General features: G+C 39.7%; 1 protein-coding gene across 3 annotated transcripts in view; it reads right to left on the reverse strand.

Moving 5' to 3' along the window:
* Positions 1 to 14861, reverse strand: part of LOC140464494 (ankyrin repeat and fibronectin type-III domain-containing protein 1-like) — a 924898-nt gene that overhangs the window by 846829 nt on the left and 63208 nt on the right. For all 3 annotated transcript variants that reach the window (XM_072559619.1, XM_072559620.1, XM_072559618.1), the window contains one exon: positions 14205 to 14276. In XM_072559619.1, the coding sequence (XP_072415720.1) occupies positions 14205 to 14221 (17 nt within the window). In that variant the 5' untranslated portion in view covers positions 14222 to 14276. The remainder of the gene's footprint in view (positions 1 to 14204; positions 14277 to 14861) is intronic.

Consider the following 14861-nt stretch of genomic DNA (forward strand, 5'->3'; position numbering starts at 1 on the left):
GGGGTCCCTGATTAGACCAGATTAACAGCCCCAATGAGGGCCCTCACACACTGATGTCTACTTGGCTGACCTCATCACAATCATTACACTTTCCATTACTTCACTGATAATCAAGAATAGACTGATGGGGCAGGAATTGGCTGGATTGGATTTGTCCTAAGATAGAAGAGTGGCAGTTTTGGTGCACAAGTCTTCAGTACTATTGCCAGAATGTTGTCAGGGTCCATTGCTTTTGCAGTATCCAGTGGTTCCAGCCATTTCTTGATATCATGTAGAGTGAATTGAATCAGCTGATTGTTATTTGTAAGGCTGGGGGGGTCCACTGAAAAAGGCTGAAAATTGCAATTAATGCTTCAGCCTTATCTTTTGCAATGATGTGCTGGGCTCTTCCACTATTGATAATTGGGGAACAAGAGAGATTGTCCCAAGTAAAGATTACTGCCAGATGCTGGCTGAACTCCACCAGGGTCATCCAGGAGTTTCCAAAATGACAGATGTTGGTGAGATGTTATGTTTGGTGACCAAGATTGGATGCAGACATAGCCATGTTGGTGGATCTGTGCCCAGAGTGCCATCAAGAACAAAAATTACCATCAGCAACTTTCCCACATTCATGGGGATGACTGGGTAAACCCTGCACTTGGTTACATGTCGATTATGCAGGTCATTTCATGGGCTCAATGTTCTTAGTTATTGTGGATGTCCACTCAGCGATGGGATGCGTAACAAGTTCATTTGTCAAATACGGGGACAACAATTGAAAAGCTGCATGCATCTTTTGCAGCACACAGACTCCCAGAAGTATTGATCACAGATAATGGGCCAGCATTTACTAGCAGGGAATTTGAGTATTCCTTCGGGTCGAATAGCATTCAACATATAAGGACAGTTCCATATCATCCATCATCCAATGGTTTGACAGAAAGAGCAGTCCAAATTTGAAGGCAGGCTTAAAGAAGCCACCTCACTAGATACCAAACTATCCTGGTTCCGATAATTTAGGACTACCCCTCATGCAACTACAGGGATAGACAATAAATTTCTTCCAAGATGCTCTAAGTGCAAGAGTGAGCTACTGTGCATTCCACACTGTCATATCCAACAGCATGTTGGAGGATACTGACACAGTGCTAAAATGGTCCAGGAGGATCTAAATAAAAACAGCCTATGACCTCTGACTCAGCTGGGGAGGAATGTAGTGATTGTAAATGTGGTCAGCCAGATGGACATCAGAATATGAGTTCCCTGATTGGGTGTGTTAATCTATCTGACAGATTAAAACAAGAATATCAGATATACTGTTCACTCTGAGAGTTGGCTCTGAGGGAGCTGGATCAGTGACAAGAAACTTTCACATGTAAATAACAGGTGACTTTATGACGGGATGCCAACCTCTGTGGAGTTATTTTAGAAACTTCTAATTGTTATATTATCCAGAGGCTTTTGGGGACAGAGTTCCATATTTTTACACCCGTAAATATGAAAGTAGCTTCCTGATTTTATTCCTGAATGGTCTGATCCTAATTTTAAAATTATCACTTGTTGTCCTAGATTCCTACAACCAGGCAGAATTGTATCAAATTCTCTACTGAAGCTTATTTATCATTTGCGATACCCTAATCCAAACAGCCCTCTACCTTCAAAATCAACTGAAGTGAACGCAGATTTATACAATCTATTATCATTATTTAACATTCTACACCACGATTCAAGCCCAATATATCCCTTCATAAAGTTTGATGCTGAGAACTGAATGCAGTTACTCCAGATGAAGTCTGACTGAAATTCCATTTGGTGCAGTATCATTTTTCTCCCGCTTGTAACCAAGCCTTTGAGATATAGTCACATTCCAAGAGTCTTTTTAATCGCTTTTTGTACCTGTTACCTAGTTTTAAACTATTTGTGTCCCAGATTTTCAAATCTGTTTGCTTCTCTACAATTCCTAGCTTCTCATCTTTTGGAAAATACTCAAATTTATCTTTCTTATTTCACATGTTTACAGATATTGCCACTCATCACATCACAAAACCAACAGACCTTTTTTGTTGAATCATTAAACAAATCATGTACAATGTTTTAGAGATTTAAAAAAAGCTATAATTTAAACCTTTTGCATTACTTTTTTTGTATTAAATCCTCAAACTTCAATTTTTTTCTTCAGCAGAAGTTGAAGCCCTGACTAGAATTTCTCATGAATGCCACATTGCTGCCCCCTTGTGAGAGCATCGTAATAAAACATTGTTGCTTGTGCAACTTGGTTACAGATCTGGAAATTTTCATGGCCAAATGCGGATTGCTCTGTATCAGAAGGTATTCTGTGGGATAACTGAAATTATCTTTGTTTTCTTCCTTTCTCATCTCTTTATTTCCCCTCTCCTTTATAAAGATAACATCTTATCAGTCAACTCCACCACAATGAGCACAAAGAAGAAAATATTCCATATACTCACTATGTGGGCAGCAAGCCTATCCAAATCTTGGACTATTGTGCTTAACTTTTGGTCTCTTATTCTGAGGAAGGATACTATGGCTATGGAGGGAGTGCAACAAAGGTTTACCCAACTGACTTACCCAAATGAGCAGTATGGTAGCTCAATGGTTAGCACTGCTGCCTCATAGCACCAGAGACCTGGGTTCAATTTCAGCCTCAAGCAATTCCCTGTGTGGAGTTTGCACATTCTCCCTGTGTCTGCATGGGTTTTGTCCCACAATCCAAAGATGCGCAGGTTAGGTGAATTGGCCTTGCTAAATTATCCATAGTGTTCAGGGATGTGTAGATTTAGTGCATTAGTCAGGGGAAATGTAGAGTAATAGGGTAGTGGAATGGTTCTGGGTGGGTTACTCTTTGGAGGGTTAGAGTGTACTTCTTGGGCCAAATGGCCTGTTTCCACACTGTAGGGATTCTATGAATGTATATGATTCTTGGAATGGCAGGATGAATGCATGAAGAGAGACTGGATCAGTTAGGATTATACTCACTCAAGTTCAAAAGAACGAGGAAGGATCTCACAAAAACCTATAACATTCAAACAGGCCTTGAGAGGATAAACACAGGAATAACGTTCTTGCTGGCCGGGAAATCCAGAACTGGGGGTCACAGTTAGGGAATATGCAGATAGGCCATTAATAACTGAGATGAGAAATTTCTTCATCCAGAAAGTGGTAAGCTCAAGCAAATCTCTTCCACATAAAGCAGTTAAGTCCAAAACATTGAGTGTTTTCAAAAAGGAGCTAGATTTAGCAAAAGGAATCAAAAGATATGGAGAAAAAGTAGGAACAGAAGTTGCATGATCTGCCACAGGCATTTTGAATAATAGTCAGGGAAATTGAGAAACAAATTTGATAGGAGATCTCAGTTATCTGTAAGAATAATAGGGTGGTTCTGGTAGGTGATTTTAAATTTCCAAATATAGACTGGGACTGCCATAGTGTTAAGGGCTTAAAAGAATTTGTGAAGCATGTACAAGGAAATTTTCCAATTCAGTATGTGGATGTACCTACGAGAGTAGGTGCAAAACTTGATCTTGGGAAATAAAGCAGGGCAGATGACTGAGGTGTCTGTGGGGGAGCACTTTGGAGCCAGCAACCATACTTCTATTAGTTTTAAAATACTGATAGATATAAAAGGATAGACCAGATCTAAAAGTTGAAGTTCTAAATTGAAGGAAGGCTAATTTTGACGGTATTAGGCAAGAACTTTCAAAAGCTGACTGGGTGATGTTTGCTGGATGATTAAAGGAACTGAGGATTTGGTTAAGAAAAATAAGAAAGCATATGACAGGTATAGACAGAACAGATTGAGTGAATCCTTAGGTAAAAAGTCAGTAGAAGTATATGTAAGAGGGAAATTAGTATGGCAAAAAGGGTCATGAGATAGCTTTGGCAAATAAAGTTAAGGAGAATCCAAAGGGCTTTTACAAATACATTAAGGACCAAAGGGTAACTAGGGAGATAATAGGGCCCCTCAAAGATCAGCAAGGCGAACTTTGTGTGGAGCCGCAGGAGATGAGGGAGATACTAAATAGTATTTTGCATCAGAGTTTACTGTGGAAAAGGACATGGAAGATATGGAATGTAGGGAAATAGATGGTGACATCTTGAAAAATGTCCATATTACAGAGGAGGAAGTGCTGAATGTCTTGAAATGCATAAAAGTGGATAAATCCCCAGAACCTTATCAGGTATAGCTTAGAACTCTGTGGAAAGCTAGGAAAGTGATTGCTGGGCCTCTTGCTGAGATATTTATACAAACAATAGTCAAAGGTGAGGTGCGGAAGACTGGAGGTTGGCCAACATGGTGCCACTATTTAAGAAAGGTGGTAAGGACAAGCCAGGGAACTATAGACCAGTGAGCCCTGATGTCTGTAGTGGGCAAGATGTTGGAGGGAATCCTGAGGGATAGGATATACAAGTATTTGGAAAGGCAAGGACTGATTCGGGATAGTCAACATGGCTTTGTGCACAGGAAATCATGTCTCACAAAATTGATGAGGGCAGAGCAGTAGGTGTGATCTATATGGACCTCAGTAAGGCGTTCGACAAGGTACCCCATGGGAGACTGGTTAGCAAGGTCAGATCTCATGAAATACAGGGAGAACTAGCCATTTGGATACAGAACTGGCTCAAAGGTAGAAGACAGAGGGTGCTGGTGGAAGGTTATTTTTCAGATTGGAGGCCTGTGACCAGTGGAGAGCCACAAGAATCGGTGCTGGATCCACTACTTTTTGTCATTTATATAGTTGTGAGCTTAAGAGGTGTAGTTAGTAAGTTTGCAGATGACACCAAAATTGGAGGTGTAGTGGACAGCAAAGAAGGTTACCTTGGATTACAATGGGATATTGATCAGATGGGCCAATGGGCTGAGGAGTGGCAGATGGAGTTTAATTTAGATAAATGCGAGGTACTGCAGTTTGGGAAAGCAAATCTTAGCAGGACCTATACACTTAATGGTAGGGTCCTAGGGTGTGTTGCTAAACAAAGAGACCTTGGAGTGCAGGTTCATAGCTTCTTGAAAGTAGAGTTGCAGGTAGATAAAACAGTGAAGAAGGAGTTTGGTATGCTTTCCTTTATTGGTCAGAGTATTGAGTACAGGAGTTGGGAGGTCATGTTGCGGCTGTACAGGATATTGGTTAGGCCACTTTTGGAATATTGCATGCAATTCTGGTCTTCTTCCTATTGGAAGGATGTTGTGAAACCTGAAAGGGTTCAGAAAAGACTTGCAAGGATGTTGCCAGGGTTGGAGGATTTGAGCTATAGGGAGAGGTTGAATAGGCTAGGGCTGTTTTCCCTGAAGCATCGGAGGTTGAGGAGTGATCTTATAGAGTATTATAAAATCATGAGGGGCATGAATAGGCAAGGTCTTTTTCCTGGGATGGAGGAGTCTAGAACAAGGGCATACGTTTAGGGTGAGAGGAGAAAGATATAAAAGAGACCTAAGGGGCAACATTTTCACACAGAGGGTGGTAAATGGGCTGCTAGAAGAAGTGGTAAAAGGCATCTGGATGGGTATATGAATAGGAAGGGTTTGGAGGGATATGGGACAGGTGCTGGCAGGTGGGACTAGATTGGGTTGGGATATCTGGTCGGCATGGACGAGTTGGACCAAAGGGTCTGTTTCTATGCTGTACATCTCTATGATTCTATAAATAGCAGAGTAAGCTTAAAGTGTCAGATGACCTCCCACTACTTACTGCTATTTTCTATGTTCTATCCCAACTCTAAGGGTAATTCACAAATGTTGTCAATATTTACACTTCCTAAAATTCATGAGGCAAGTTTGCTACTGCTCACACAAAAATAGTTTCAAATATTAATTAATACATCTTCCCTCTCCTAACTATTTTGCTTTGCGCTGATCCCTGTGAAATTCCACTGATCACAGTGAAATTCCACTAATCACAGAAAGCCAATCTGTTAAAGAACCCTTTACCCCCATTCAACGTTTCCCGCCCAACAATAAACTCTAGTTAGACACAAATTTCCTTTCGTGAAGCCATGCTGATTCTGCTTCCTAAGATTATGATTGTCCAAATGTTCTGCTCTTACCTTCTTAATAATTGATTCTAATTTTTCCAATAATAGATGTTACTCATCAGGCTATAGTTACCCATTTTTTTTTGCCTCCATCCCATTTAGAACAAGGGTGACATTTTTACAACTTTCTAATCCTCAGGTTCTTTAGAATCCAAGGGATTTTGAAATATTCTAACCAATGCATCCACAATATTTGTAGCTGCCTCTTTTAGGATCCTCAGATGCAAATCATTGGAACTGGGGACCTATCTGCCTTTAGCCCCATTAGTATGTTTAATACTATTTCTCTAAGGATGGTGATGGTACTTCATTCGTCCCTCATATTCTTTAATGGGACGTTCATAATATCTTCCACCGTAAAGACTGCTGGAAAATATCTGTTTAATCGTCTTGTTCCATCTCCTTATTCCACATAATCAACTCCCCACATTCATTTTCTCAGGGGTTTATGTTCACTTTGACCTCTCTTTCTTTTTAAAGAAGCTCTTATTATCAATTTTTATTTCCTTGTTTGTTTGCCTTTATAGTTTATTTCTTTTTTTTTAAGTGTTCCTTTCCTAGATTCTGAATTTTCCCAGTCTTCAGGGCTATCATTGATTTTTGCCTCCCAATATGCTTTCTTTTTCAACTTTATAGTTTCCTTAACTTCCTTGAGTAGCCATGGTTGGTTTATCCCTCTCTTAGAATCTTCCCTCCTTGCTGGGTACATTTTTGCTGAGTCATGAATTTGTTTCTTAAATGATTTCTACTGCTTGCTTATTGTCTTTCCTGCTAATCTATATGTCCAGTCCATTATAGTTAATTCTATCCTCATATCATTGTTGTTCCCTTATTTAAGTTAAGCACAGTTATTTTTAACTAAGTTCTTCATTCTCAAATTCCATCATAATCGTGCAATGTTATAAATTTGGATTCAACAATAAAACATAGGTTTATTATGCAAAAGAGACAAAAGTAAAATACAATGAGCCAACTGTTTATATATAATGCATATTTAAAGATTCCAAAATATACAGAAAAATACAATCCGGTTAATCCCAATAACATTACAGTGTTCAAACACTACAGAGAAATCTCTTCTCTATCTCATCTAAGTTTGACTTAGCTGTGGCTTCAATCTCCAGTCGTGAGAATCTGCTGGTTCCCTTTGTTTAGCAAATAACAGAGTATAACCTCCAAGATGGCAGCGACAGAGTAGACAGCATCAGAGCTCCTCAGTCCGGGGCTCACCAATTCAATCCTTTTTGGTTTTTTTTCTTTTCCTGTTCTTCTTCATTGTTTTCAAAGTTTATTTTTAGTCTTTTTTTAAAAAATACTTATTTTGGAGCAGCGGTGACATCATTGGAGTGGCTGAGGGCCAGAGTAAAGCAGGCTGGAGGCATGGAGTGGAGCAAGTCCGAGCAGAGCAAGGATGGCCAGTGGTCTGGAGGCCTGAGCAGAGTGAGGACAGCCAGTGTACCCTGAGCAGAGTCGGATAACCAGTATGCCTGGAGTGGGGACAGTTGTTGGACTGGAGACCGGTGCAGGCAGTCAGTGGCTTGAGAGCCCAGTCAGATCACGTGTTAATCTACTGCAGGTCCTTTACAGAAAGACTGTAATGTTTATCTTTTTAACTTTAGTTCTTATTTCTATAAGTTATAATATGAATACCTGTAAGGTAATGTAACTTATTTTATCTCTATTTTGCATCTAAGATTTGTACCTAGGTACCTTATACATAAGATGGCACCATGTTGGGTGACATTGTAAACTTTTCACTGTACTCCTGTACTTCTATACTTGAGTACAGATGACAATAAATCTATTCTAATTCTAAATAACCACTCCTTGCTTTAACCAAATACTTCTGATCTGGAACTTTTCCTGATCTCCTGACATGAAGGTAACCAACTTTTAATCAACTCGAGACTTTCTTCTCCCTTTCTCAGAAGCAACTGCTTTACACATCAAGCTTCAGCTAAAAACCCTGAGAACTGCCCAACTGAAATCCAAAAACTTTCTTCAATCAATGATGTTTCTCCTAAACCCCCAAAAATTCCAGAATCTTCTTTCGAAAAGCTTAACGCACTACGCTGTTTACTTTGTTCACTCATAAACTCTTCCAGTGGAAACAAAAAACTTATTACTCTTTAGAAAGTCTTTCTCCAACACTTTTTTTTTAAAAAGCCACCCTGGCTTTAAAAACCGGTAGAGGGTAACTAAAAAAGCAATAAAGGCAGAGAAGATTAAATATGTCAGTAAACTAGCTAGTAGTATAGAGATGATTGCAACTTTTCTTATATCTAAGAGGTAAGACAGAAGCAAGAGTGGACATTGAACTTTTGGAAAATGAGGCTGGAGGAGGAGTAATGGGGGACAAAAAAATGGTGAAGGAACTGAATAGATATTTTGCATCAGTTTTCTTTGTGGAAAATACCAGAATACCAGAATTTATGGGGCAAAGTTTAGTGGCCATCATTAGGGAGTAGGGGCTAGGGAAGCTGAAAGATCTTAAGGTGGTTACATCACAAGGACAAGATGGACTACATCCTGCAGTTCTGAAAGTGGCTGCTGAGGAGATTGTAGAGGCATTGATGGTGATCTTTCAGGAATCACTGGAGTCAAAGGGGGTCCTAGATAGCTGGAAAGTGGAAAATGTAGCATCCCTGCTTAAGAAGGGAGAGGGGTAGAAGACAGGAGACTATAGGCTGGTTAGCCTAACCTTGGTCATTGGTAAGATTTTTAAAGGCCATTATTAAGGATGAGATTGTGGAGTACTTGGAAGTGCATGAGAAAATAGTCAGCACAGCTATGTTAAGAGGAGGTCATGTCTGACAAATATGCTAGAGTTCTTTGAGGAGGTAATATGCAAGTTAGACAATGGAGAGCTAGTGAATGTGATCTATTTGGATTTCCAGGAGGCTTTTAGCAAGGTGCTGCGAGGGATACTGCTAAATAAGATGAAACCCCATGGCATTGGGGAAAGTACTGGCATAGATAGGGGATTGGCTGACTGGCAGAAGGCAGAAAGTGGGGATAACTTTTTCAGGATGGCAGTTGGTGATGAGTGGAGTTCTGCAGGGGTCAGTATTGGGATCACAACTATTCATGTTCTGGACGAAGAAACCAAGGGTATTGTTGTTAAATTTGCAAAATACTTTCAGGTGAAGGGGCAGGTAGAGTTGAAGAAGCAAGGAGACTGCAGAAGAACATGGACAGCCTAGTGAAATAACTGCACAGAAGCTGGTATTCTGTCATCAGGTCACCCTTTATTTCATTGTGCACAGTACTCTGACTGGCCAGAGCTTGGAGTAGGTCCCCTGAACTGAGGAGGAGATTCTAAATCCTTTGCTTATAATTTTTTTGAATTGAGGAGATTCTGCATATCCTTTTTTTATATAACCCCCATACTACTACTTAACAGCGGTACTGTTTATTTTCCCCCATCACCCATGTCGTGTGTGTGCAGGTGTAAGACACAGTGAAGAACAACAAGTGCAAAAATCTTTACTTATTTATCCCCTGCTTATATATTTGTTTCTTCTTTTAATATTTTTGCTAGTTATTTTGTTTTCTTTTTCCTTTCTAATTTCCACAACACTACCTTTCCCATTTCCCCCACACTACCACCTCACAACGCTCATGCTTATTTATTCCCCAGCACCCATGTCACGTGTGTGCAGGTGTGGGGCACAGTGAAGAACAATGAGGGCAGAAATCTTTATTTATTTATCCTGTCATAGCCTAATAGCGGTAGTGTGTATTTACTCCCCAGCACCCATGTCATGTGTGTGCAGGTGTAGGATACAGTGAACAATGAGTGCAGAAATCTTTATTTATTTATCCCTTGCTTATATTTTTTCTCCTTTTTTTCTCTCCCCCACATTATAACCTAACAAATAAGAATAGGGAGTGGTGAGGCTATGGATCAACATAATCAGGGTGACAGGTGGCTGAGAGTTAGCGTGACTTAAGACATGGGCAGGAAAGATTTGAATGACCACAAGCTTACAGAATGGGGTAGACTAGTCAGGCATCTGTTTAAATTAGAATATTCAAAGTTATCAGAAGGGTAAACAAGATTTCAGTAGATGAACCAAAACGGGGCAATGTCTGACATATAGATGGAAATACATAGTTTTCATGATGGCATGAATATGTGGTTGGATGCTCATCAGTCTGTAATGATGTAAGATGTTGATTTTTATATTTACAACAGCGGTAGTGCTTATTTTTATCCCCTGCTTATATATTTTTTAAACTTTTCTCATAGTTGTATTTTTTTCCCATTTCCCCCACACTACCACCTCACAACGCTCATGCTTATTTATTCCCCAGCACCCATGTCACGTGTGTGCAGGTGTGGGACACAGTGAAGAACAATGAGTGCAGAAATCTTTATTTATTTATCCTGTCATAGTCATAGAGTCATAGAGATGTACAGCAGGGAAACAGACCCTTCGGTCCAACTTGTCCATGCCAACCAGATATCCCAACCCAATCTAGTCCCACCTGCCCACACTACCGCCTAACAGCGGTCATGCTTATTTCTATCACCTGCTTTTTTTTTGCTCTAAACTAAGGAGACTCCAAATCTCCTGTTTTTTAAAAATCTCCTGGTAATGCCTATTTTTACTCTGACACTACCACCGAACAGCGGTAGTGCTTATTTTTATCCCCTGCTTATATTAGTTAGCCAGGGCTTTCCTGATTGGTCCAGGTTAACAACCCCAATCAAGGATCTCGTAATTAACAGGATCCACCTGATTCAAATCACTAGAGTAGGAAAGTGGATAAAGAAGTTGCAATAGAATACAATGTGGGAAAGTGTGAGGTTATGTACTTTGATAGGAAGAATAGAGACATATACTATTTTCTAAATGATAAAAGGCTTCAGAACTCTAAAGCACAAAGGGACTAAGGAATCCTAGTTCAAGATTCTCAAGGTTAACAGGTAGATTCAGTTGGTAGTTAGGAAGGCAAATTTTTGTTAGCATTCATTTCAAGAAAACTAGAATATAAGAGCAGAAATGTACTGTTGAAGCTGTATAAGCTATATGTCTGGTCAGATTGCATTACAACATTGGGAGCGGTGAGGTTTGAGAAGATTTGTAGCTCAGCTTGAGGTTTTGGGTGTAAGTTTGCTCGCTGAGCTGGAAGGTTCATTTCCAGACGTTTCGATACTCTACTAGGTAACATCTTCAGTGGGTGTCAGGCGAAGCAATGCTGAAAATTCCTGCTTTCTATTTATATGTTTGGGTTTCTTTGGGTTGGTGATGTCATTTCCACAGGAAATCGCTTCCTCCAATAGGTGTTCAACATGAAGAAGTAGATTCATCAGCTGAAGTGGCGTGATAGGTAGTAATTACCAAGGTTTTCTTTGCCCCTATTTAATATGATGCCAGAAGACTTCATGGGGTACAGAGTCCATGTTAAGGACTCCCAGGGCAACTCCTTCCCAACTGTGTACCACTGTACTGCCACCTTTGGTCCATCTGTCCTATTCGTGGGACTGACAAAACCCAGAGATGGTAATGGTAATGTCTGGTACATTGTCTATATGGTACATGAGTATGACTGCTAGGACTTTGCTTGTCTTAAGTTAGTATGTAATTCTCTTCATAGGATGATAACTACCTAAGAGTTAAGTCAGAAGGCAAATAGCTTTTATGGACTAATTAGGTAATTATAGTAAAACGCATGTAAGGGATTCTTGTGGTGCAGGGTAATGCCCCTACCTCTGAGTTCCACCTGCTCCAGAGATATATCATAACTTGCCTGGACAGCAGCCTCCTGGCGTGGCTTGGCATGGCGTAGCTGCCTCCCCACTTGTTGTAGCATCCTCCCAGCATGGCAGCCTCAGCCCGACATGGCATCCTCGACCTGGAATGGTGGTCTGAAGCAATCTCCCAGTCCCATGATCCTCCAAGTAAAGCCTGGCACAGTCTGGAGCCAGCACCCAATGAAGTTTGGAAGCTAGGTGGCAATATGGTCTACCATTCTGAACTTTTATTTCTGCAACGCTGGACATTTTATTTCTCTATTGTCTAAGGTCTTGTAACTAAAGAAGGTATACCTAAGTGATGTTTACACTTTTCACTGTACTAATTTGAGTATATGTGACAACAAAAGCCAATTCTATTCAAAGGATTAAGAATATCTATTAAAATATATATAAAGGAAACTCAGCCAGTAGATTGGTGGCTTTATTGTACCTGGTTGTTTGCATTCAAACTCTGAGTTGATACTGTAGGCATAGATTCTACCTCAAAGCATTTAACTTATCGTGAAAGGGGTAACAGTCCTAGAGGACCATGGCTTCTCTCTCATCACAGCAAGATGGTGCATTTAACCTGAGCATGACCATGTCTCAAGCAAGGAATGAGGTTGAGAAAATGGGCCTTTGTGATGACCTCATCTGGAGCGGGAACTGAATCCACACTATGGCATTTCTCTGCATTGCAGACCAGCTGTCCAGTAATGTGAGCTAACCTGTCCCTAAGGACAAGTCTAGTCTGATTGGATAATGAAATATGGGAGTGGGATGGTTGGAGACAGAATATTTCGTAATGCAACCACTCAGGTGAAACCAGACTTAGCAACCCTAGAACCACAAACACGTCATTAGAGCCTCAGTTGATGGTGGCAGATGTATCGTATGCACACAACAGTATCTATTTTTCTAGAATATCTTGGGGATATTCTGATTTTCCCTTGTTGCAATATTAACATCTCTATACAGAAATAAAACATTGTTGTTGACAATGAGGTGAATTCATGTACATGTTCCTACTTTTAAGGAGGGTAGATATTTGTAACTGATGTGCTGTTGTCTTGTTTCATTTTTAAGACGACTTCTTGGAACTTGAGCAATACTAGCAGACCACATTTGTGGCCCATCACAAATTGTTTTGCTCATGTGGGATTTCTTATGAATCACTTGAATCCTCTTGATGGAAGTAGTCTTACAATGCTGGAAAGTGGAGAAATTTAGAACTTTGACGTAGCAATGATTTAAAAATTGCACCGTGTGTACAAGCCATAGTTAATTAAAACATGAAACATTTCTTACACAATGGCATTCTCCTAACTTTGCTTTCAATAGCACAATTTCACCATTAGGATCACAGCATTGCCTTCACAGATCCTACCCACATAACATTATTTTAAGGCTCAGGGATAAGTGTAATGTCTAGCTTAATACTAGAAACATGAAATTATTGAATTTCCAGTATAGAAGGGGCCATTCAACCTTTGTATCTGTACCAGCTCCCAAAAGAGCTACCCAGCTAGCGCCTTTCTGCAGCCCTATTTCTATAGCCCTCCAAATTCACTAGTTTCAAATATATATCCAGCTCTCTTTTGAAAGCTCCAATGGAATTCACATCCCTCACTCCCCTACACAGCGCATTCCAATTCCTAACAACTCTAAGTAGTAAAGTTACTCCCCATTTCGTTCCGAACTCTTTTGCTGACAATCTTGGAATTGTGACCCCCTATTTACTGACATATGACCTGTAGCAACAGAATATCCTTCTTTACCCTGTAAAAATTATTCATAATTTTGAACACAACAATAGGTCACTTCTTATTCTTCTCTGCTTCTCAGAGAAAAAGCTCAATTTCTCTAATCTTTCCTTATTTCTAAGGTGATTTCTTGGTTTCATTCTAGTAAATCTCCTTTCCACTCTCTCCAAGACTTTAACATCTTTCCTTAAATATGATGCCCAGAACTGAACACAATACTCCAAATGTGATCTGACCAAACATTTGTAGAGGTGTAGCATCATTTCCTTGTTTTTATTCTTGATCCTTTATACTGTACTAAGTTATATAAATCAAAAATGTTCCAGGTATGATCCTCGATCTGTGCTGAGTAGCACAGCATTAAAATTGGCCACTGATTCCCAGATTTCGCATAATAAAAAGCATAAGCACAGATGAAAATCACAAATCAAGAATGACTCTTGGGATGTGAAGTACAGAGGAAAGCCATCAATTCCACATATTGATATTGATACAATTTCACATGCAGTGTCTCTAAGAGAGCTATATAACAGAGAAGGGGACACTAGCAAATGAAACAAAAGTTTGCCTCTTCTGCAGAACAAAAAAGGGCAATCCTCCACATTTTCACCATAGATATCTGGCACAATATAGGTTTATTAAACAATGTATTTGTTGTACTCTACCCTTTCAGGAGGTCCATGTTGATGCTGCTTGCTGAGATCCAGCGTGCATCAAGACAATGTCCAAAAAGCCATCTATAAGAAAAGAATTTGAACAAGCTTTGAAGACCAGTAGAAAAAAATCAAGAAAATTAAGGTCAAGTTTTCATGCACAAAATACATGCATAACATTTATGACAAAAGTTCAAATAAAATGTCATAAACTTTAAATGTTAACACTGTTTCTCTGCAATGCTGCCAGACCTGCTGGGTATCTCCAGCATTTTCTATTTTTATTCATATTAATATTTAATCATATTAACCTCATTTATTTTAATAAAAATAGTGCCCAACCAAGGTACTTAATAGGTTAGTAAAGGCAACCACAGCTTGCTGCAACATCAAGCCATGCAGATTTGAAAATCCCCTGGAATTCAATAAGACAAACATCTGTTAATATGGTGTTGGTTGAGGGAGGAATGTTATTCAAGACAGTAGGAAGACATCCTATCCTTTAAATGGCTCTTTTAAGGTGAAATGCAACAGCCTTTGATATTTTCACATAATGCAGCTTTCCCCCAAAATTGCTCTGAAGGTCTGGGTTATATGCTAAGCCCCAAAAAGCTTTTGACTTCAAAGCCATACATTTACAGGAAGGTACATACAAAGTTGCATACCCTG

Source organism: Chiloscyllium punctatum, chromosome 40, assembly GCF_047496795.1.
Source record: "Chiloscyllium punctatum isolate Juve2018m chromosome 40, sChiPun1.3, whole genome shotgun sequence".
NCBI classification, from domain to species: domain Eukaryota; kingdom Metazoa; phylum Chordata; class Chondrichthyes; order Orectolobiformes; family Hemiscylliidae; genus Chiloscyllium; species Chiloscyllium punctatum.